The 22,410-nt window shown below is 28.1% G+C and overlaps 4 protein-coding genes across 4 annotated transcripts; 1 reads left to right on the top strand and 3 right to left on the bottom strand.

Moving 5' to 3' along the window:
• Positions 1-7,220: 7,220 nt before the first annotated feature.
• LOC145838120 (uncharacterized) lies at positions 7,221-8,394 on the bottom strand. Its single transcript, XM_082945666.1, has 3 exons — positions 8,100-8,394; positions 7,487-7,783; positions 7,221-7,357 (listed from the first exon to the last, which is right to left on the bottom strand). Exons 1-2 carry the CDS (start codon positions 8,304-8,306, stop codon positions 7,487-7,489), a joined length of 504 nt encoding a protein of 167 aa, XP_082801792.1. The 5' UTR covers positions 8,307-8,394; the 3' UTR covers positions 7,221-7,357.
• On the bottom strand, positions 8,268-9,480 carry LOC145838121 (uncharacterized). The gene is made up of 4 exons (XM_082945667.1): positions 9,339-9,480; positions 8,956-9,157; positions 8,776-8,885; positions 8,268-8,394 (listed from the first exon to the last, which is right to left on the bottom strand). Exons 2-4 carry the CDS (start codon positions 9,144-9,146, stop codon positions 8,348-8,350), a joined length of 348 nt encoding a protein of 115 aa, XP_082801793.1. The 5' UTR covers positions 9,147-9,157; positions 9,339-9,480; the 3' UTR covers positions 8,268-8,347.
• A 259-nt stretch (positions 9,481-9,739) lies between these two features.
• On the bottom strand, positions 9,740-11,041 carry LOC145838741 (uncharacterized). The gene is made up of 3 exons (XM_082946364.1): positions 10,978-11,041; positions 10,336-10,525; positions 9,740-10,083 (listed from the first exon to the last, which is right to left on the bottom strand). Exons 1-3 carry the CDS (start codon positions 11,011-11,013, stop codon positions 9,740-9,742), a joined length of 570 nt encoding a protein of 189 aa, XP_082802490.1. The 5' UTR covers positions 11,014-11,041.
• Positions 11,042-16,580: 5,539 nt separating this feature from the next.
• On the top strand, positions 16,581-20,761 carry LOC145839559 (uncharacterized). The gene is made up of 10 exons (XM_082947163.1): positions 16,581-16,737; positions 17,193-17,382; positions 17,636-17,951; positions 18,236-18,396; positions 18,577-18,778; positions 18,848-18,957; positions 19,112-19,304; positions 19,656-19,950; positions 20,242-20,538; positions 20,676-20,761. The coding sequence occupies exons 1-9, from the start codon at positions 16,702-16,704 to the stop codon at positions 20,536-20,538; spliced, it is 1,800 nt and encodes a 599-aa protein (XP_082803289.1). The 5' UTR covers positions 16,581-16,701; the 3' UTR covers positions 20,676-20,761.
• Positions 20,762-22,410: the final 1,649 nt, after the last annotated feature.

Here is a 22,410-nt window from a genome sequence, read left to right as displayed (position 1 = left end):
TATATTTATGAAAAAGTTAAAAATAGTATTATGAACAGTTGAAAGAAAATTAAGAGTCTGATGCAACCATTCATGCGCATTTATATATTTATCACTTTAAAAAAAAATCACTAGAAGAGGTTATACATACAACATTGCTGCTGCAGCCTTCTAATTAAAGCTGCAGCCATTCTATTAAAGTTTTCTATTCTATTAATACTTTAAGTCTTTTTTATTTTTACAAAACTTTTTAGTCTAAAATATAAAAAAATAAACTTAGAGTATGACAGATATTATAGTATTTTATTGCATATAAGGATTTAATTGTATTTATATAATACAAAATCAGTAAATAAATTTCATAATGATACAGTAAAAGCAGATTTTAATTTGCGTGTAAAACATTTCTTCTACTTTCTATTCTTGAGTTTTATTACAAAGTTTTAAAAATCTCGGTTTTGTCTTAACTCTGTTATGAAAATAATATTTAATTTTCTATTTTTAATTTTGCAACCTATTAAGTCGCCAAAGTAGCGCAAGTATTAATTTTTTAAGCATAAAAACGTAAAATAAGAAACGCATTAGAATTTAGAATTACAACAGCAGAAAAGTTGCTTTCGATAAAGTCTGAGTTTTAGTTTATAAAACAAATTTTCCTCTGCATTTACATCTACTAGTTTATTGTTTTGATGTACTGAATAATTGATCTAAAATGAAGATTGTATTTTTTAAATCAGAATGTTGCTGAAGTTTAAATAATATGTTTATATGAGTTTTTATCTTTTTAGTCGTAAAATGGCAAGTCATTTTCTAATTTTTATTACTCGTTTCAAGTTCTAGTACTAAACTGTGTTTAAGATTTTCCATTCAAAAGTAATCAAAAATAAATTTTCGTTAATTTTGGCAGTCGTATTTTGTTAAAAAAATTGCTGCTTTTGCATCTTTGTGAACGTTGTGTGGTATAAACAACTAGTTGTTGTTTATTAAGCACAGCTTTTAAGCACACCTAACACCTTGCTATTGCTTAAAAACGAGCATGTTTTTTATAAGTACGACGATGAGAATAGAAGGTATAAACATTACGTGTTTCACTTTATTTTATGAAGTCACGATCAAAAATTCCTGCGGTCTTTGTTTTTAAAGTTAATCAATGTGATTGTTGCTGATTCTACAAAACCGGTTAGAAGACAGGAAACCGAAAAGTTTCCTAGAAAAATAAGATCGTTGTCCATACCAATAAAGGTTGAAGTTTAACAACAAATCGTTCCCTCCCTTATTAACCACCGTGTCATTTTGTCGCTGTGCCAAAGTGACCCTCTGTGCCAAAGTGACGCACCGTGTCATTTTGTCGCTGTGCCAAAGTGACCCTCCGTGCCAAAGTGACGCACCGTGTCGTTTTGTCGCTGTGCCAAAGTGACCCTCCGTGCCAAAGTGACGCACCGTGTCGTTTTGTCGCTGTGCCAAAGTGACCCTCTGTGCCAAAGTGACGCACCGTGTCATTTTGTCGCCGTGCCAAAGTAACCCTCTGTGCCAAAGTGACGCACCGTGTCATTTTGTCGCCGTGCCAAAGTGACCCTCTGTGCCAAAGTGACGCACCGTGCCGAGGTGACGCACCGTGTCATTTTGTCGCTGTGCCAAAGTGACGCACCGTGTCATCTTGTCGCCGTGCCAAAGTGACCCTCTGTGCCAAAGTGACGCACCGTGTCATTTTGTCGCCGTGCCAAAGTGACCCTCCGTGCCAAACTGACGCACTGTGCCAAGGTGACGCACCGTGTCATTTTGTCGCTGTGCCAAAGTGACGCACCGTGTCTATTTGACGACCGTGTCATTTTGTCGCTGTGTCATTCTGACCCGCTCCCGAGTTTATGTACTCACATGATTTTTTAAATTTAAACTTGTCATAAAATAAATATTTTGAAAAACATATATAAGAAACTTAAATCACCTAAGTCTAAGAAATTCGATTTTTTATTTTAATCTGCATACATAAACTTAACTATAACTGATTATTGTAATCATAAAGTTAATAAATTATTTAATTAAATAATATTTTAATGTAAAATTTGAGTTCTGAAAAAACCTTAAGCAGTTTATTATAAACTTCTAGTTTACTCTTACAGAAAAATAATTTAGATTTATATTAAATAAAAATTATTATTATTGAAAGAGTCACATATTTAAATAAAGTAAATACCCTTAACTTAAAATATTGGTCTGACCCCCCAAGAAACTTTGATTACTTAGAGTAGTTTAACATTTTAGTCTACTTTATATGACTTTTGGTTTAATTTTTTCATAAACAAAGCAAAAATTTTACATAAAATTGTTGAAACATGGTTGCCTTGCCTCATAATCAGGATAACTTAGAAATGTTAAAAAAACTCAAGATGACCCAAGATAAATTAAAACTGACCAAATTAGAAAATATTCAGGCTGACTAAAGCATTTTTAGTTTTTTACTCTGAAAATAACAAGTTTATTTAAAGTTAAAATATAAGTGTTTTACCCCTATGGCCACATGAAAACTAACTAACCAATTTTTACTGTTATAATGGTTACATATTTATTAATTATCTTTAAATTTCTTGAAAAGTTCAACAGCCTCACCAACTAAACTTTAAAAAGTTGAGCTCCTGAGAAAAATACTGTGATCAAAATGAAAAACAAATTAAATTTAAATACATAAAAGATACCCTTAAAAAACTATTGAATTTTAAACCTCCAACAAAAAAACGTTAAGTTTAGAAATAAAGTTAATAAAAATCTCAAAGTTTGTTTAAAAAAATTGTGCAAAATATTGAGGGGTAAGGGGGGGGGATGTATAGGCACTTTTTTACATGTTCTTCTTATTCTAAGTTTTTCAGAAAGCTAATAGTTATTCTTTAATAAACTTGAAACTTCCAATTAAACTTTTAGATACAACCGGTCAGGCCAGAGATTACATTGATTTATTATACAAGGAGCAAACTAAAAGAGCAAAAAAATGCAATTTTACTGAAAACCTATATTTTCATCATTTTTAAAGCAATTTTTATCAAACTTTTTCATCCTAAACTTTATGAAATTTTATACTTTTGTTGAAGAGAAGTGTTAAATTTTTAACTATCAATATATATTTTTATATATACAAAAAAATATTACTTTTGTTATAACTTTTTTTTCTTAGTGTTTTAAGTATCTATTTTAGCAAATTGTTTTATTTTATAAAAGAAACATCTAAAGATTTTGAGGCTAACTTATAAAAAAAGATATGTTTTTAGTGATTTGATTTATTTGTTGTTTGAGTTTATATTATATTAATAAGGACTCTTTTGTATCTCTGACTGTGAATTCCCATATCTCAAAAATTAATATGATTTTTTATATTGATAAAAAATGCCTTGCAGTTAAATTAAAACTGTATAAAATAAGTTCAGTAAAATAATTCTAAAGTATATGTTAAGGGCATAAAAGGGGGGGTAAAACACTTTTTTTTTAAACGCTGTTTTAGTTTGTGCCTCCTGTAAGGAACCTTTTCGTGCCTTCGACTTTGATCGGCTATATCTAAAAAAGTATTTTGAATTTTTAAAATCTGTAAAAAGCATCTTGTAGCTTAGTAAAACTTCATAAAATAAGATCAAATTGTGAAGAAAGTGTTTCATCCTCCCAATGCCTTTAAAAGCAAAGCTTATCTTCAGGTGTAGCAAAAGTTCAGCTGTTTTCAAACTTGATAGTAAAAATATATTAAAAAAAAATATCTTCATGTCCTTAAAGTTATTGATAAAATGAAACTCTGTTTTTAAAATTATTTTAGTCTTTTTTTAGCTATATTCAGGATTGCCACACACTCAGGGTACTCAGTGAAACTTAATTTAACATTTTAAACATTTTAAACATTTTAAGTTCTAAAAAATCTCAGGGAAACTCAAAGTATTTTGATTTTTTCTCAAAAACACATGGTGACTCAGGGCATTTTAAGGTCACTTAGGACAGTTTCTTTTGACTCAAAGAGTGGCAACCTTGCTTTTATTTAATTTTTTTTTAATATTGAAATTATTTATTAGTTTACTCTGTATAGTTAGAACAGTTTAAGAATTTTACAGTTATTGTTGGCAAAATATGTTACTGTTTATAAATCCTGTTTTCCTTTGGAACTTATAGAAACAGTGAAGAAGTGTTATTCTGTAGTTGAATGTAAACAGTTAGAAAGAGAACTGAAAACATTTTATTCACATGCATCAGGATGATTTAGTGAAAATACTGTTATATCTTGAAGAACATAACCTGACTAAAATATTTAACGAAACTACAAAGTTTCTTAGAACTTTGATAACTATTCCCATGAATAGTGTAGACGCTGAAAGAACATTTTCATCTTTTAAAAGGATAAAAACATTTTTGAGAAACACCATGGGTCAGTCAAGATTAAATTCTTTGAGTGTAATTTCGATTGGTAGGGACTTACTTAAAAACTGTACTAGTTTCAAAGAAGAGGTGATGGAGAAATTTATCAGCCAAAAGGAGAGAAGAATGAATTTTAGTTACAAAGGTGAAAAGTAAGAGTCTAAGTATTTATGTTTGCAAAGTTAGACTTAAGATTTAATTTTTTAGGTAGACGTTCAGTAGTAACTATTTTCTGTACTAAGCAAGTTTAGTTTTTCTTTAAAAAGTTGTAATTTGTACATATATTTTTCTTTGTTTGTAGACTTTTTAATTTACTTGCCAAGCTTCATTATGCATTCCTTTTTTTTGTTTAGTTAAAAATAAGTAAAAATATTATTTTTAGTTTGGTATTTAATCCAATATTTTTTAAGTAAAGTTGAAGCTAAAATGAAATATTATTATAGTTGCTGTGTTTTTTTTTATAATATAAGTTTCTTATATCTAAATTGTAAGCTACTTTTAGTTTTAACTTTAGAGCCTTTGTAAAACTTAATATTATTTAGTTTGCTTGTTTTACTTTTTTTACTTATTTAAACTTTTTTTTTATCATAAATGAATTTTAAATTTCTTTACTGAGTAATGTAAGTTGTTCTTAAAAAAAATTTCATTTTCTACAAAACATTTTATTTGTTTGTAGACTTTTTAATTTACTTGCGAAGTATAATTAGACTTTTTTATTATTAAATATTAGTAAAACAATTATTAATAGTTTGATATTTAATTAATCCAATATTTTTGAACTAAAGTTGAGGCTAAAAAAAATATTAATGCAGTTGCTGTATTTTCTTATTATAATATTAATCTGTTTAATCTAAATTGTAAGTTAGAGACTTCGTAAAATTTGATATTTATGAGCTTGCTTATTTTACTTCTGTGTTTTTAACTTAGTAGTCAAGCTGTTTTTTTTTTTTTCAAACATAAAAATTTTAATTAGTTATAAATTGATACTCGTTTATTTTTTTCATTTTTCATCAGTAAATAAGCAATTATTTTCTACTGAGTTTTAATAAATTTTACTTAAAATAAACTTGCAGTTTGTACATAACATTTTTTTGTTTGTTTGTAGACTTTTTAATGTTCTTGCCAAGTCTAATAAGACATTTCTTTTTTTTTGTTAAGTTAAATATTAGTAAAATAACCATTCTTAGTATGATGTTTAATCAAATATTTTTTAAATTAAGTTGAGGCAAAAGAAAAACTATTAAAGTTGCTGTGTTTTTCAATATAATAAAAGTTTGTTTTGTCCAATTTTTTTTCTACTGTTAGTTTAAATTTTAAAGCCTTCTTAAAAATTAATACTCATAAGTAAGCTAACATTTTTTGAGTCTTGTAAATTACTTAAAATAATTTTTTTTCTTATATTCTTATAATTACTTAAAATTTCAAAGTATTTACCTTTTTTTTTAAAGTTATTTTCTTACATAATTTTTTTTTGAAAAAATAAATGTTTTATTACTAAACAAAATTTCCCAGGTTACATTAGCAATTTAATGTAATTGTTGTAGAAAAAAGTCTTTATTTAAGATAAAAAATAGTTTTAAAGTAGGGGAATTTTTTTCTAAATTATGCACCACCTAAAAAAAATACCACGCGACGCCACTGGTAGGAACTACCGTTAATTAGGGGAAGTCCCCTTTTTTGTGCTAAACTCTTAACGCGTTTAGCTCTTGAGGTTTTTACTGAATTTACCTTACTCATTAGGTTCAACTTAGTAATTAATAAGTATGTAATAAACTTAATATATATAATTTCTTTAATGAAGTGAGTTTATTGAAAACGTGATGTTAATGTGAAAATAAGGAAGTAGAATTAGAAGTGATAATGCAGCTAATAAATCAGTTGAATAAAACTGCGAATAAAAACACAACAAATAAACACAAAGTTCTACAAATAGAAATGTCTTAATGATGTTCTTAAAGTGTCTGAGTGACACAATCTTAAACACAAAATAGGTCTTACTAAAAATACTACTAATAATACAGAGTCTTAATATATGTCGTGCTTCATGCACAACGATGGCTAAATTAAGCACAATATAATATAATAATGCAAACAAACATCAAGATCTTATAAAATGAAAATAATAAAAAAGTTCATATAATCAATTAGTGTGCCTCCCGCACGGTCTTATGGCTTAACTGAGCAAAATAACAAACAATGCTAAAGTTTTATTGTGTGTTGACCTGATAAACAATCGTCTAACGCCCCCTGGCGGTCATTTAAAAACAACAAAATATACATTTTGTTACATCATAACTTTAGTATATTGTATTTCAAAGTTTTATTTAAGTGGTGTTTTTATTTACTCAAGTAATAATAGTTTTGGGCAAATGTCACGCTCGATTAATTTGTGAATCAAGCAATTCGTTTCAACAAGTACGGTCTGCAAGCAACATGAAGTCTGCTACGTATTTTTTAGTTGAAAAAATTCAAGAAAATTTAATGATTTTATGAAAAGGATTTAAAAGTTTTATATTAATTTAATATAGAGTAAAAAGTTTCGCTTTTTGATTGATTACAACAAATTTTATCTAGTAATTTAAGTTATTTTTTTAAAGTTTCAAAACGTATATTGGCCTGTTATAACTCTAAAAATATCCGGTTGAATAGATAATTTTTTATTACATTTGCCTAGTTCACTCTAAAATACTGCCGAATCCTACCACTATTGTTTGATAAACTTTTCTTATTGATATGTAATCTGTGTTGCTTTTTTTATTGACTTAAATTAAACTACAAGTTCTTCTAAGATTTAAGAACTACAATGTGCTGTTTATTTATTGTAAATGGGTAAATCACATACTTTATCTGACTTTTCAATGCATAGATTGATTTAATGTAGACTGTTACATAAAAAAAGAAGCACAATTTTTTTAAGAAGTTTATTAGTAAACACCAATTTATTTTTTTTCATTTTTTTTGAAGTTAAAGCGATCCATTTCCTCTCTGTAACCACCTGCAAGATAAAAATTGTTATAACTTCATTTAAGAAAATATAAGTCATTTTTTAATCTTATGAAATTTATACCTAACTTTGTTATATCGTTTGGTAAAGTCTTTAAATATAAAATACACAAATATTTACCTAACAAGTACGGAAGGTACACGAGTGAACTGATGGTGGACAGAAGTTCCATTTGCACATGAGTCTGAACGATGGACAGGTGAACTTGGCGTTACATTTGAAGCAGCAGCAGTAGTGCTTGATCAATCTTGGCTCGTAGTAGTGGTGGAAGTAATCGAACTTTTCAATAATCTTCTTCACTTTAGTGTCAACGCATTCGTGGTAGTGAGTTCTCAGGTTGAGAACGAGTTGGTTTGGATTTTCACCAAAAACGCTGGAGAAGAACTTGTCGAAAGAAACCAAGTGGCAATGGGCACGCTTTAGATTTTGAATGTAGTTTTTAGTCAACAATAAGATGAAATTTATACTTAACATTTTCGATTAACTAGATATTTTTTTAATTCTAAAGGAAAGTAATAAAAATCAATTTTAGACTTCTGTAGCCTTGTTATAAATTATTCAAGTTAATTCTTAAAAGTTTATTTGAACAACTTAGGATCTACTTTATATTCAATTTTGCATTATATTATGCTTTGGTTTTAGAGTCTTGCATGCTAATACAAAAAACACACTAAAATTAATTTTATAAAACACCTTTCAAATTGATTTTATTGAACATTAAACTCCAACTAACATGGGTCAAAGTCTTGATGATGGCAGCACGTTGATGGACGCGTTTGTTGTAGAGTCCCTTGATGTAAGCGTCGATCTTTGACTGTCTGCCGGACATGCACTGGTGGAAGTTAGCTTTCACTTTGTGGATCATCTGGTCAGCATGAGTTTTCCATTGCAAGATGCGAACGTGGACTCTTTCGTGGACGCACTCGATTTGGTGGAGCATTTTATGTTGATGGAGGTCGATCCATTCCTTGGCTTGAGCTCTCAACAAATTGTGGAAGTTTTCGATTTCAGCTTGGGTTGGTGGGCATCTGAAATTAGTAACATATCTTTTAGATCTCTAAAACAAGTTAATATTCCCTTTTTTTCTATTACAAAAAAATAAAATAAAAAGTTCCAAAGGAGCTTCTAAATTCCTATTTATAAGTAATCAACAAAATCGGCGAAAGTCTGCAGAACAAGTCCGGACTTTCGTTTGCCGTGAGACAAGCTCAAATTTAACAAAAGGGTTGATCATGCCAATTCGATCATCAGACCACAAGTTTCGGTAGACTGAGACCGGTTTCGTCCTTATTAGGACTCATCAGTCAGTCACAACCGAAAAAAGTTTTTAGGTTAGTTTAATTAGGTTAGAAATATTTTTCTAATTTTTAAAATTTTATTAAAAAATTAAGCCTTACAACTAAATTTACTCTTTGAACAAGTTTTAAGAGATTTGTAAGCACATCCGTTCCATTCAGCAGAGAAAGCTCCAACAAAACTGAGGTTAAACTTGCATTTTGGTGCAACTGGAAGATCACCGCTAAAAATAAAAAGTAAATATGACGTATTTTAAAGCAAAATAAATGTTAATTTTATTAAATTGATCTTACCATTTTGATTGTTTTCTTACGATGCTGTAGCAACCGTTCCTGAAGTAACAGACATAAGTACATCTGTAATCTTTTTCAACCATTTGTGCTGCTTGCATCACTTTAGTGTAGAAACCTTGGACCAAAGTCTGGTCGTATCTGACCATTTCTTCTTCCCATTGCTTAACTGCATCTTCAAATTCGGAAGGCATATCTTTGCCTTCTATAATTTATTTCAAAGCTTAATTAAAACGTTCTTTTATATTAATCTGTATACGTACTGTTAAGAAAATTTTGTATGTCAAAACTCCATCTAATGACTTGTTGTATGCTTAAATATATACCTAGAGTCTCAAGAATTTCATGAATTTCTATTTTTTTGTTAAATGACCAATTCTACTTACTGTAAATAGTAGCAAAGATGTGTCTGACGTAAGTAGTTTTTCTTGTACGAAGTTTGTCGAGTTTTTCATGGTAAGCGTTGACGTAATGTTACGCACGTTCACCCATTTTACCGTGAATTCCACCGATTTGGTGTTGACGCTTTTGGAGACATCCTTTTAACCTGGTTATTTTGTTTTAGCTAGACTTAACAATGTCGATAATTTATTTTGAAATGCAAAAACTATGTTTACCTGGAACTTACAACTTATTATTAGTTTTGTAACATAACAACATTATAGCTCAATTACTTGTACTTAAACAGATAGAATTATTGTTTGCTGGTTTATAAAAAAATTAGTTGCTGTTTTGTAAACGCTTTATACGCTCTAAACTATAATACTTTTTTAAAATATACTTAAGCTTAAAACCTATAATAGCACATTACTAACTGATCAACTAGATGACAATGGTATTGCTCAATCTTTTGCATAATTTGTTGAACATTTCCGTTGTAGCGAGCAATACCCTGTTGTTTGTAACCTTCAAGCTCGTCGGAGTATTGTTTCAATCTACCTTCAAGTTCGGTGTATGCGCAGTTGGTAGCATGTTGGTAGTAATCTCTGAAGGTGCACACGTATTGGTGGTTCAAGTCCATGAGCATCTTGATCCATTGTTCTTGTCCTTGCATCAACTCACCGTAGATCTGTTGTCTGACATGAGCGAGCCTCTGTTCGATCTCACTAATTCTTCCGGGAGCGTTTTCCTCTGTTATAAAAAAACAGCTTAAGTTATTTATTTGTTAATGATGTCGTTTTGTCATTTAATGCGCTTGAAAAACAAGAATTGAATCAAAATAATGGGCTTTTTTCACTTAAACGTTCAAGATATCCTATTAACTGGAACAAATTTAAAAATAAAAGTATATAAAAAAACTATATTACTTTATTAATTAAAAGCTTTCAATGTGGTTTTAAAGACTGAGAAAGTTTTGATGTATTTAATCACGTAAATTCTAACCAGCTTCACAGCCTTTTGGTTCGAAACATTTTGGGAATTCGCAAAGGATGCCTCTGTAGAAGTGACCCTGACACCAAGCTTGGTTGAAGTTGACTTTGTAACTGTAGTAGCTTTGATGTGGCACAACACAGAAGTTCTGATTGCACCAGTAATCGTAATCTGGGATGTTAAATACTGCACCTTGGGATGCCTGAAAAGTATAAAATTAATTTAAGACTATATTATTTGAGATTATCTTAGTAGCATAAAATTTTTATATTTAAATTTTGTTTTTTGCTAATGAGCCAATCATATAAATCAATATGTATGAGGTAACAATTTAAGTATTTAATAATAAATAAGTAGAAGAAAAATGAAAATAAAATTATCATTCTTAACACTTATTAACAGGCAACATATTAAATGATGTATATAATATTTATTCTTAAGGTCTATAAGTCAATTAATCACTAGCTATGAAACTCAATTTAAACTGAATACCTAAAATGTTACAACTTTAAATAAGATTAAATTTGTACTAGGATATATAAAAATTAATAAACTTTTGAAATAAATGTTGGGCGTTAAGAATCGTATTTGACCTTTATAAATAATCATTCTTTGCAAATTAGCAAAACTGTTTGTGGTAAATTTTAAACTTACAACAATGCATGCTAAGAAGACAGCGACTATCTTCATACTTTTGATTGTCTGTATTATTATAATCAAACAAACAATAGATGTCAAATGTCAGTTCGTCTGTACTTTTATACTGTACTATACAAACAATAGTTTCATAAAAATACAAGTTTGTACATGAACACTTTCCATAAAAAAACAACACTTAGTGTCGAGTGTTCGAGTAGTGTTCGAAAATTGTTTCAAAAAATAAATTATTTCATACTTATTGATATTTAGAAATGTTTTTAGACAAACTTTGAAACATTAATTTGAAAAAAAAATAATACCTACAAAATTAGAAAAAAAATATTCAAAAGTAACTTTTATTTAAAAACTATTAACATTATCAATTGTTATCATGATTTTAAATATTTAAAATTGGCAATCTAGTTTAGATAATAAATTTAAAGTCTAAGCTAATTTTTAGATGAAAACATGAACATACTAATATAATAGTCAGTCTAATGAGCTAAAATAAGTCTTCTGGACGTGGACAAAGCATTAAACTGATTCCGTGTTGTGCGACTCGATAACCGAAAGGTTTTTTCATACAGCAGGTCATTTTTAACTTTTTTAGCGTTTAATCATTATTTTGCTTAAAAGCCAACTTGGATTATAAAATTTCATATTCTAATAAGATCATCGAATCTTCAGAATGAAAAGTCTACTACAAATTTTAAAGTATGCTTTCAATTTTTCTACTTTTTTTTTGCTCTGTAAACATTGCAATTAAAAACTGTTATAAATTTATTCATAATTTTTTTTTGTGTTTACAATTTTTAAGTTTGTACTTTTAAGTGATCTTTTATTTATGTACAGTTTTTATCAAAGCATTCATGTACATTTTGTCGGATAGCATGAATTTATAGATTGAATATTTCTTAGTTTTCTCATTCAAGGATTACTTTTAAAAAAACAGTATTGTAAAAAATGTAGTCTACGCAATTATGTCTAAATGTAGATTTTTTCGTAATCTTAAATGCTTACATTTAATCTTAAATCGAAAACAAGTACCTTATAGAGTTTCTTAAAAATTGAAACTAGTATTATTGGTTTTCTTATTTTTGTTTATATACTTCATAAGTCAATTTTTTATTTGATAATACACAGTAACCTCTCGCGAATCTATGCAAATTAAGTCAACAGCAAAAATACGTGTTTAAACAAGAGAATGTGATTAAACAAGAAGTGGCAAATAAATCTTCTATAAATTTACTAAGTCTAAAGACATAGAGAGGTTTTATATACAAGATTTCGGTTGTACGACAATTCAAATTCTTACTAATTTTTTTAAAGGGCTACAACTCAAAAAATTATGTATATTTAAAAAAGTGTTTCAACTTTAGAAAGTGTTTCACAATTTTTCCGATTCCTTGAGTTTTATGCTAAGAAACAAGATTGTTGTGTCAAACAAACTTCCGTTCTTTATTTCTTCAGAAAAAGTTCCGATATTAGTTTAGCTGTTTACAATGCAATTTGTTTTCATTAAGTTTATTCAAAAGTTATTTATGCTTATATGTTGTCTGTTTTAGTTCTTTGGTTTGTTGAAGAAAGTGAAAATAAATTCAATAAACAGATACTTTTGTGTACGTTTTATTTTAATGGTTTATCGAACGACAAAAAAAGACGCTCAAAATGTTTGTTCCTAGGACCTGGTGCACAAAAACCTTTCGGTTATCTAGGCGCTCACCTTTTGGATACTTTTTACTTTTTAAGGTCTTGTCCGGGACAATGGATATATACATTGCATAATATCAACGACGTAGTTTGATTAAAAATTTTATTTTGTTTTTATCCGGCCAAAGGTTAACTCTACCTTATTTACAAAAAAAGTTTGACGAACATAGCCGGATAAGCGAGGAAGTACTGTACTTACTGTGGAAAACATTAATTAGTTTTAGGTACTCGATGTAAGTTGCTCCTATTTACTAAGAAAAGTGCTTCAATTATTAAAAAAACCAAACCGCTAAAGTTATCATTATAAAGAATTTGAGAGCCTTTTACTGATAACACAACAACTGTAAGCACTGGTTGCTTGTTTTCGTCAAAGTCTTAAATTTTCAACTTAAAAACCTTAGAAAATCATGCAAGTCTTCGTCTTCGCATTTATAGCTATGGTTCTCTAAGTTAAGCTCTCCTGATATATAAAAGCTCTCATTTAAATTAAAAGCTGTGAAAGTGACTTACTTAATGTTATTTAAAAAAATCAAATTCAGTGTGAACGATAATCGTATTGATGAGTCATACAGATATAGAAAAAAAACGTCTTAAAATAAATAAACTTTTGTAGATTATAAACTGTTGTTACAAAATTTTAATCTTGTATGTAGTTTTCAGAAAAATATATCAAACTCAATTCATAATTCACTTTATAATCAAGTGATATAGAAAATACTATAACATATAGGTATGTGCTACTAAATAAAACATATCTAACAATTATAAAAATTTCTTTTGCAAAGTTGTTGTTTATTGTTCTTTTTTTGGTAATAAGTATTTTTTAAATTCATTTTATTTAGTAGGGACATTGACCAGGTAACGTACCTTTAACCAAAGCAAAAGTGCGTACCTTATATTTATAAAAACATTCGTGAATTTTTCAAAACAAACGACAAACTTACATTTCGCTAATTCCAACACCTATAATATATAAACTTATGAATAGAAAAATAAAAAAATCTTCAATTAATAGTTTTATCTACTACAAGCTTATAGTTTAGTAATCGATTCTGTAACGAATCATTAGTAAGTTTTCTCACTCATAATTAAAAAGAGAAACTTAAACAGAACAAAACAAGATTCGTGTGCCTTTAAAACATATAGAATAAAATAAATTACTATTAAAAGTATATGTGTTATGAACTTTGTATTATTTAGATGAAAAACTTATGTTAGCTGCTTAAATTGAAAAGTCTTTTAATATAATATTTTTAATCTTTAACCAATCGTTTTTTTATTGTGTTTGTTATTTTCAGTACACTTTTTAATCTAACCCTAAAACTATATAGCTAAAATTAAAGTTACCTTTTTAAGTCCCCAAGATAGTCAAATTACTTCAAAAAGTTCGCTTACTAATCATGTTAGGTTGAAATTTATTGGATACCAATGTTATTTTAAAGCTTTAAAACTTTTTCTTATATAAAAACTTGACCAAGTTGTCCAAAAAATATCATAAGTTTGAAGCTAAACTTTTTCAAAAATTTAATTAGATTTTTGAACTGTATTATTTTAAATATAAGTAAACGTTTAATTTTAAAAACTTATACATATTCACTAAAAACTACTACCTAAACTTAAACACTAAAAAATTTAAATTTAAAAAAAAGTAATTGTAATTTTTGTTGTTTTTAACTACAAAAACTACTAATAAAACTTATACAGTTGTTAATATACCTTCTAATATAAATCAGAACTTACATTATCCTAGCTTTATGATGCCTTTGTATTTAATTATAAGTACTTTATCTGGAAAAAGGCAAAATGAAGATTTAAGTAGGGACATCGATAAAGTACGCATTTTACAATGGTTGCACTTGCGTAAAATATGTACGCTAAGTCTTGAAAACAAGTGTTTATCAATTTTTTTTTCAATAAATAAAATTTTAAGACATCATGTAAAAAGAATAAAGAAAAAGTAAAAAAAAACATGATATTAACTTGACCAACTTAAATAAAGCGCAATTAATTTTTGGTGGAATGTAGTAACTCTAAATCAAACTAGAAAAAAAACCGTAATTTCATTTGAAAAAAATAAAATGTTAGCTAATTTTCAATGTGAAAAATTCACGAATGTTTTTATAAATATAAGGTACGCACTTTTGCTTTGGTTCAAGGTACGTTACCTGATCAATGTCTCTACTAAATAAAATAATTTTTAAAAATTATTTATTACCAAAAAAAGAACAATAAACAACAACTTTGCAAAAGAAATTTTTATAATTGTTAGATATGTTTCATTAGTAGCCAAACCTATATCTTATAGTATTTTCTATATCACTTGATTATAAAGTGAATTTTGAATTGAGTTTAATAAATTTTCTGAAAACTATATACAAGATTAAATTTTTGTTACAACAGTTTATAATCTACAAAAGTTCAATTAAGTGTCATTAATTTATTTTTTTTTAGTAAGAAAATATCTAATCAACTCGTAGAAAGTTTATTGCGCAATCATTTTCGAATAGCTTTGACAACAAACCACGGAACCGGAAACACATCCGATTCGTTTTTACTGACAATAAAAACTTTTGACCAAATAGTATACTTTGTGCATTTCAATCTAAGTTTTGAGTATAGTAGATGGATTTTAGTAAAACACTAAAACGGAAACGTGTGCTGGTTGCAGTATTTACTTATTACTTAAATTGTTTAACAATGGAAGCAAAAATTTATTTGAAAAGCGATAAAAAATTATATATTTAAAACAAAATTAAATAATTAGACTAGACGTGTTTTTTGAACGCTTAAGTTATGAGAAGCATTAATACTTAATAAAGTTAAAATAAAATGAACTTTTACATCATAAGGTAATGTATTTTGTTTTTAAAGTGATTTAATTAACAAATGCTCTAGTGAAGTTTTGTTAGTTATATAAAAATAGTAAGTCGTAATGGAAGTTTTATATTAACTCTATAAATTTTGTGTTGTATTAAAAAAATGTTTATTTGTTTTATTTAGTTGAAAATTGAAGGTGGGTTAAAGTAAAATATTTCTATTTTTTTCTCTAAAGTTCTATCAAACTAATAAAAAATACAAAAGTCACAGTAAGAACAGGTTTAAATTTCCGATTTAAATAAATTAATTACTTTTTTAAATATGACTTAAATAATAATGATCATGGTTTTGAGATTTCGCTAGTAAACTTATAAGAAATAAACTTTTTTTAATTCTTAATATATAAATTTTTTATCATGTAGTTTATACTTAAAGTATTTTAAGTGTAATTGTATTTATAGATACTTAATATTTGATATTACGTTTTCATTTTGATACTTAATCATTTTATAACGCTGTGATTACATTGAAGTTAAAAGCATTTTTAAATAATTTGTGTATAATCTAATTAAATTTAAAAAATATATATTTTAAGTAGATGTTTGAGAATATATATTATAAACGTTCTTAAATATAAAATATAACACTTAATATTGATCACTGAAGCAACTGAAACAGGTCAAAAATTTCAACTTTTAAATTTTATTCTTTTTGATATATATCTAAAAACCAATCGGGCAAATATTTATGCTATGGAAAGCTTAATTTTCTGATATACTTTGAATTCTAAAATTCATGATATTTTAAAGGATCGAAAGTTTTGATAAAAGTAATCAAAATTGTGCTTTAATATTTCAACTTACCTGTCCACCTTAAGCTAACAGTCTATTACTAATAATATTATAAGTTTTAAAAATAAAAAGTATAAATATTCATACTTTATGTTCTATAAATTCAAAAAACGTATACTTTTTTATACAATTACAGTTATTCTTGTTTTCATTTAACAAACCAAACTTAATGTAAAGAATTTTTAATACGTAATTGGCTAAAAACTAAAAGTAAACTTATGCATTTCAAGTATTTTCGAGTACTACTCAACACTTTACACTAAGTGTTGTTTTGTTTGTATAATGGAGTATAAAAGTACAGACGAACTGACATTTGACATCTATTGCTTGTTTGATTATTATAATACAGACAACCAAAACTATGAAGATAGTCGCTGTCTTCTTAGCATGCATTGTTGTAAGTTTAAAATTTACCATATACAGTTTTGCTAATTTGTAAAAACATAATTATTTACAATGGTCAAATACGACCCTTAACATCCAAAATTATTTTAGAAGTTGATCGATTTTTATATATCCTGGTAAAAATTTAAGCTTATTTTGAGTTGTAACATTTTTGGTATTCAGTTTAAATTCTTTTTATAGCTAATGATTTAATAATTGACTCATAGACCTTAAAACTAAATTTTATACATAACATTTTATATGTTGCCTGTTAATAAGTGTTTAGATTGATAATTCTATCTAGATTGTTCTTCTATTTAATTAATTTTATAATATTTAAATTGTTTCCTTATGTTTAGTGATTTATATAATTGGCTCATTAAAAAAATAACAAATAAATATACAAGTTTTATGCTACTAATAATAATCTTAAATAACATAGTCTTAAAATAATTTTATACTTTTCAGGCATCCCAAGGTGCAGTATTTAACATCCCAGATTACGATTACTGGTGCAATCAGAACTTCTGTGTTGTGCCACATCAAAGCTACTACAGCTACAAAGTCAACTTCAACCAAGCTTGGTGTCAGGGTCACTTCTACAGAGGCATCCTTTGCGAATTCCCAAAATGTTTCGTACCAAAAGGCTGTGAAGCAGGTAAGTGTTTACTAAAACTAAAACATAAAAATTATTACAGTCTTTAAAAAAGACGCGCAAAAAGATTATTTAACTGATGAAACAGTATACTAATTGTAACTATTTTCGTTTGAAAATTTTAATCTTGAATACTTACATCTTGAACGCTTAAGTAAAAATTGTATGTGTTTTCATTTTATGCTTGTTTTTCAAGCAAATTTAATAGTAAAAACAGTCACTTTAGCAAAAAAAGTAACTTTTTTTTTTTGCACAGAGGAAAACGCTGCTGGAAGAATCAGTGAGATCGAACAGAGGCTCGCCCATGTCAGACAACAGATCTACGGTGAGTTGATGCAAGGACAAGAACAATGGATCAAGATGCTCATGGACTTGAACCACCAATACGTGTGCACCTTCAGAGATTACTACCAACATGCTACCAACTGCGCATACTCCGAACTTGAAGGTAGATTGAAACAATACTCCGACGAGCTTGAAGGTTACAAACAACAGGGTATTGCTCGCTACAACGGAAATGTTCAACAAATTATGCAAAAGATTGAGCAATACCATTGTCATCTTGTTGATCAGTAAGTAAAACTATATTAAGCATAACTTCTTACAAAAAATAAGGTTTGCCATTTTTAATATGTGATTCGCTTGCAAAGAAGCAGATTAGTTTTAGGTACAAAAACAGAATATTCATAAAAAGAGTTTAAGTAAAAACTTTAGTCATCACATAAGATGATATACAAATACCCAACTACTACATTTTAAGCTAGGCACTCAAAAACACAAAAACCACAAAAAAAATTAAAAAACAACATGAACAATTGTAGAAAACATAAAATCAAACATGAATCAACTAAATTAGGTTAAAAGGATGTCTCCAAAAGCGTCAACACCAAATCGGTGGCATTCACGGTAAAATGGGTGAACGTGCCCAACATTATGTCCACGTTTACCATGAAAAACTTGATAAACTTCGTTCTAGAAAAGTTACTTACGTCAGACACATCTTTGCTACTATCTACAGTTAGTGAATTTTATATGTTTATAAAATTTTAAAAGTTTTAGCTAATTAAATCTACATCAAGAAAAACTATTAATCTAAACTAGAATATTATACGTAGCTTTTCCGACTAACAAACAGCTATAAGTAGGTGTATCAAAATAAAATTTATGTGTTTTACTAAGCAGTGTAAAAATTTATAGAAGGCAAAGATATGCCTTCCGAATTTGAAGATGCAATTAAGCAATGGGAAGAAGAAATGGTCAGATACGATCAGACTTTGGTCCAAGGTTTCTACACTAAAGTGATGCAAGCAGCACAAATGGTTGAAAAAGATTACAGATGTACTTATGTCTGTTACTTCAGGAACGGTTGCTACAGCATTGTAAGAAAACAATCAAAATGGTAAATGAATTTAATAAAATAAGTATTTTTTTTGCTTTTCAATACGTCATAATTACTTTTCCTTTTTAGTGGTGATCTTCCAGTTGCACCAAAATGCAAGTTTAACCTCAGTAGTGTTGGAGCTTTCTCAGCTGAATGGAACGGATGTGCTTACAAAACTCTCAAAACTTGTTCAAAGAGTAAGTTAAATTGTACTGCTTGTTTTTTGAAAAGAAAAAAAGGAAATATATTTTCTTACCAAAATAATAAGGCTTTTATTTTTAAACGTTATCATTAATGTTAACTCTTCAAATATGTAAAAATGACAATTTTAAAGCGAAAATGTGTTTACAGAGGAACAAGAATCCGGTGGCGAGTTCCATTCTAAGAAATACGAAGAAGAAATTCACAGAAAATGCAACGTATACACTCAAGAGCTCGCATACAAATACAGATCATGGAAGAAACAAGTTGAAGAATGGTGTCATTTTGCTATCACTGGTCTTGAAGAACTTATTGTTTGCAAGATGCCAAAGGGATACAACGGGTATGTTTACTTTTTAGCTTTATTTGATACTTAACAAATTAAAAATTAAAACAGTCCTATTACTAATAAAAATATTTTCTTTTATTAAATGTTAAGAGACGACTTTGATCAAATACTAAACAATATAAAAAGTGAATTTACATTTTGACATAAAAATTTAAAGCTTAGATATTATATACTTATGTTAGTTTATAATTAGTATTTTTTGGCAGATTTTTTGAAAGGCCTAACTTTAAATACACAACAACTTATAACTAGAAAGCTACTTTTAATATACTTTTTTAATGTTTTGTAATATTTAAAATAAATTACAGTTTTTTTTAACTTTAAGAAAAATATTATTAATTTCAGATGCCCACCAACCCAAGCTGAAATTGAAAACTTCCACAATTTGTTGAGGGTTCAAGCTAAGGAATGGATCCACCATCACCAAGAGTCGATGCTCCACCAAATCGAGTGCGTCCACGAAAGAGTCCACGTTCGCATCTTGCAATGGAAAACTCATGCTGACCAGATGATCCACAAAGTGAAAGCCAACTTCCACCAGTGCATTTCCGGCAGACAGTCAAAGATCGACGCTTACATCAAGGGACTCTACAACAAACGCGTCCATCAACGTGCTGCCATCATCAAGACTTTGACCCACGTTAGTTTGAATTTAATGTTCAATAAAAATCAATTTGAAAGGTGTTTACGTATATGCATGCAAGCCTATAAAATCAAAACATTGTTTGATGTAAAACCCAATATCAAGGGACTCTTAATTTGTTCAAGTTCTGTTTTAATTGTTAGCTTAAGCAACTAACACCGAGACTTTAGAACTCTAAAGTAATTTTTTTATTACTGGCTTTTACAACAAACCTTCAACCTAAAATGTGAAATACAAACCATATGTAGTAGTAAACTAAGGTCAATTATCTATATTGCTTCTTTACAGCGTGCCCATTGCCACTTGGTTGCTTTTGACAAGTTCTTCTCCAGCGTTTTCGGTGAAAACCCAAACCAACTCGTACTCAACCTGAGAACTCACTACCACGAATGCGTTGACACTAAAGTGAAGAAGATTATTGAAAAGTTCGATTACTTCCACCACTACTACGAGCCAAGATTGATCATGCACTACTGCTGCTGCTTCAAATGTAACGCCAAGTTCACCTGTCCATCGTTCAGACTCATGTGCAAATGGAACTTCTGTCCACCATCAGTTCACTCATGTACCTTCCGTACTTGTTAGGTAAGTATTCTTTATATAAGATATAAATACATTTTAAGGTTTTTTTCATACCGACCTAACAAAGTTAGATATCAAGTACCTAATTTAAAAATATCTCGTCTTTTTTAATAAGAAATTTGATAAACTTTATTTTGCAGATGGTCACTATGAAGAACAAGATTGCTTCAACTTCAAAGAATAAAAACTTTTTAACTTTTTTTATTATTAAACTGCTCAAAAGTTATCATTGTATGTTTTATATAGGACTTAACGTTAAAACTACTCAAGCATTAAGATTTAGTTAAGTTTTTTAGTAAAGCTTGGGAGGTAATTAAGCAACGCAATATACTTATTTTAGCTAAGTTTTAAACTGACTTCAGATCTGTTTCATTTAGTTTTAGTAAATGTTAAAAATAGTATATACTAAACGTACAAAATCGATTAATAGCGAAAATGCAGAGGTCGGAAGCCATTTAGAAACACAATTACAAAACCTAGTGTTTTAATAATTTAATAATATCGTCTTATTTTACAACTTTTTTTATAAATTACCGTTCAACTTAGAACTTATTTCAACAACTAAAACAATAATAAACTCAAAAAGTTTTACTAGCTACGATTTTATAAATCAAAAAACTATTTTTTATTAGGACTAACCTAAGGTAATAGAATTAATTAGTTTAATTGTTAAGGAAATATATAATCAACTTAAAAAACAAAAAAAAAGGAAAAACTTAATTGGCTTTTTAAGTGTTATGACAAAAAAAACGATTATTTCAAGACGTTTTAACCAATTAGAAAAACTGTTGCATTAAAAAAGTTTTTATTTTAACAATCGAGCTATATTATTTTACATCTATTTAGAATAGAATAAAAACGATACAAACCTACTAGAAAATCTATACAATACTAACAATTTAATACGAAAATAATTTATTTTGAATTCTAGTATAATTGTAAATACTTGTTCAAACTTTTAATTAACTAATGCGAATAAGAACACATTGAACCCACCTGACCTAAGTTGTAAAAGCATAACTCCGAAAATTATATAGTACGAGATTTTGTAATCAATTTAAAAACTAAACTGTTCTACAACGCCCTTTCATTAGTTACCATTTGCCAGAAACTATGTAGCGAAGAGATCGGCAACTGCGGCCGTGAGGTACTTTCCAGCCAAAAATTTACTTGTTTAAAACAATAGATTCAACGAATTGTGGTAAAAACTTATAATAAGACTCTTAAATAAACAATTAACTTTTACTAGTTCATTTTTATTGCTTATTTTATCATATTTTTGATTTTTATAGTACTGTGCTTCTATTATTCGGCCGGCTTTAGTTGGGAAGTAGATTTATTCAATTCAGCGAAAATCAATGTTTCACTATAAAAACATGCATAATATAATTTATATAACTAAACAAGCAATTTACGCGTCATCATTCTAATATTTCTTTCAAACTTAGTGTTATAGTTCATTATTTGTTTTCGGGCTCAGTAAATAAAAAATGTTTCTTATGTTTATTTGGAAGCTTTTATGATTTAGCAAGCAAGATAGATACTTTTGAAACTGTTAACTTTACCTTATTTAAAAATGGATACGACAGCAAAGAAAAGAAAACGAATTCAAATAACAATTGAAATCAAGCTAAAAGTTTGCAAAATGGCAAAGATATAATGTTCTTTAATCTGTTAGATTTAAAAGGCTGCCGAACCCTGATAACCTTTGCTTTGTATTAGTTCTAAATAGAATTTATTTTTTTCTACATCTTTTTTTAGAGAAGAATCTGACAACTTGTAGTAGCTTGAATAACAAAGTTTCATTAAAAACCATTGTATAAAACTTTCTCAGTTTTTTAAACATAACACTTAGAAAGAGATCTTTCGTTTATT

The sequence above is a fragment of the Thalia democratica genome, chromosome 6 (genome assembly GCF_965202585.1).
Source record: "Thalia democratica chromosome 6, ktThaDemo2.hap1.1, whole genome shotgun sequence".
Lineage (NCBI taxonomy): Eukaryota > Metazoa > Chordata > Thaliacea > Salpida > Salpidae > Thalia > Thalia democratica.
The sequence above is the reverse complement of the archived record's forward strand: the minus strand, read 5'-3'. Positions and strand labels throughout refer to the sequence as shown.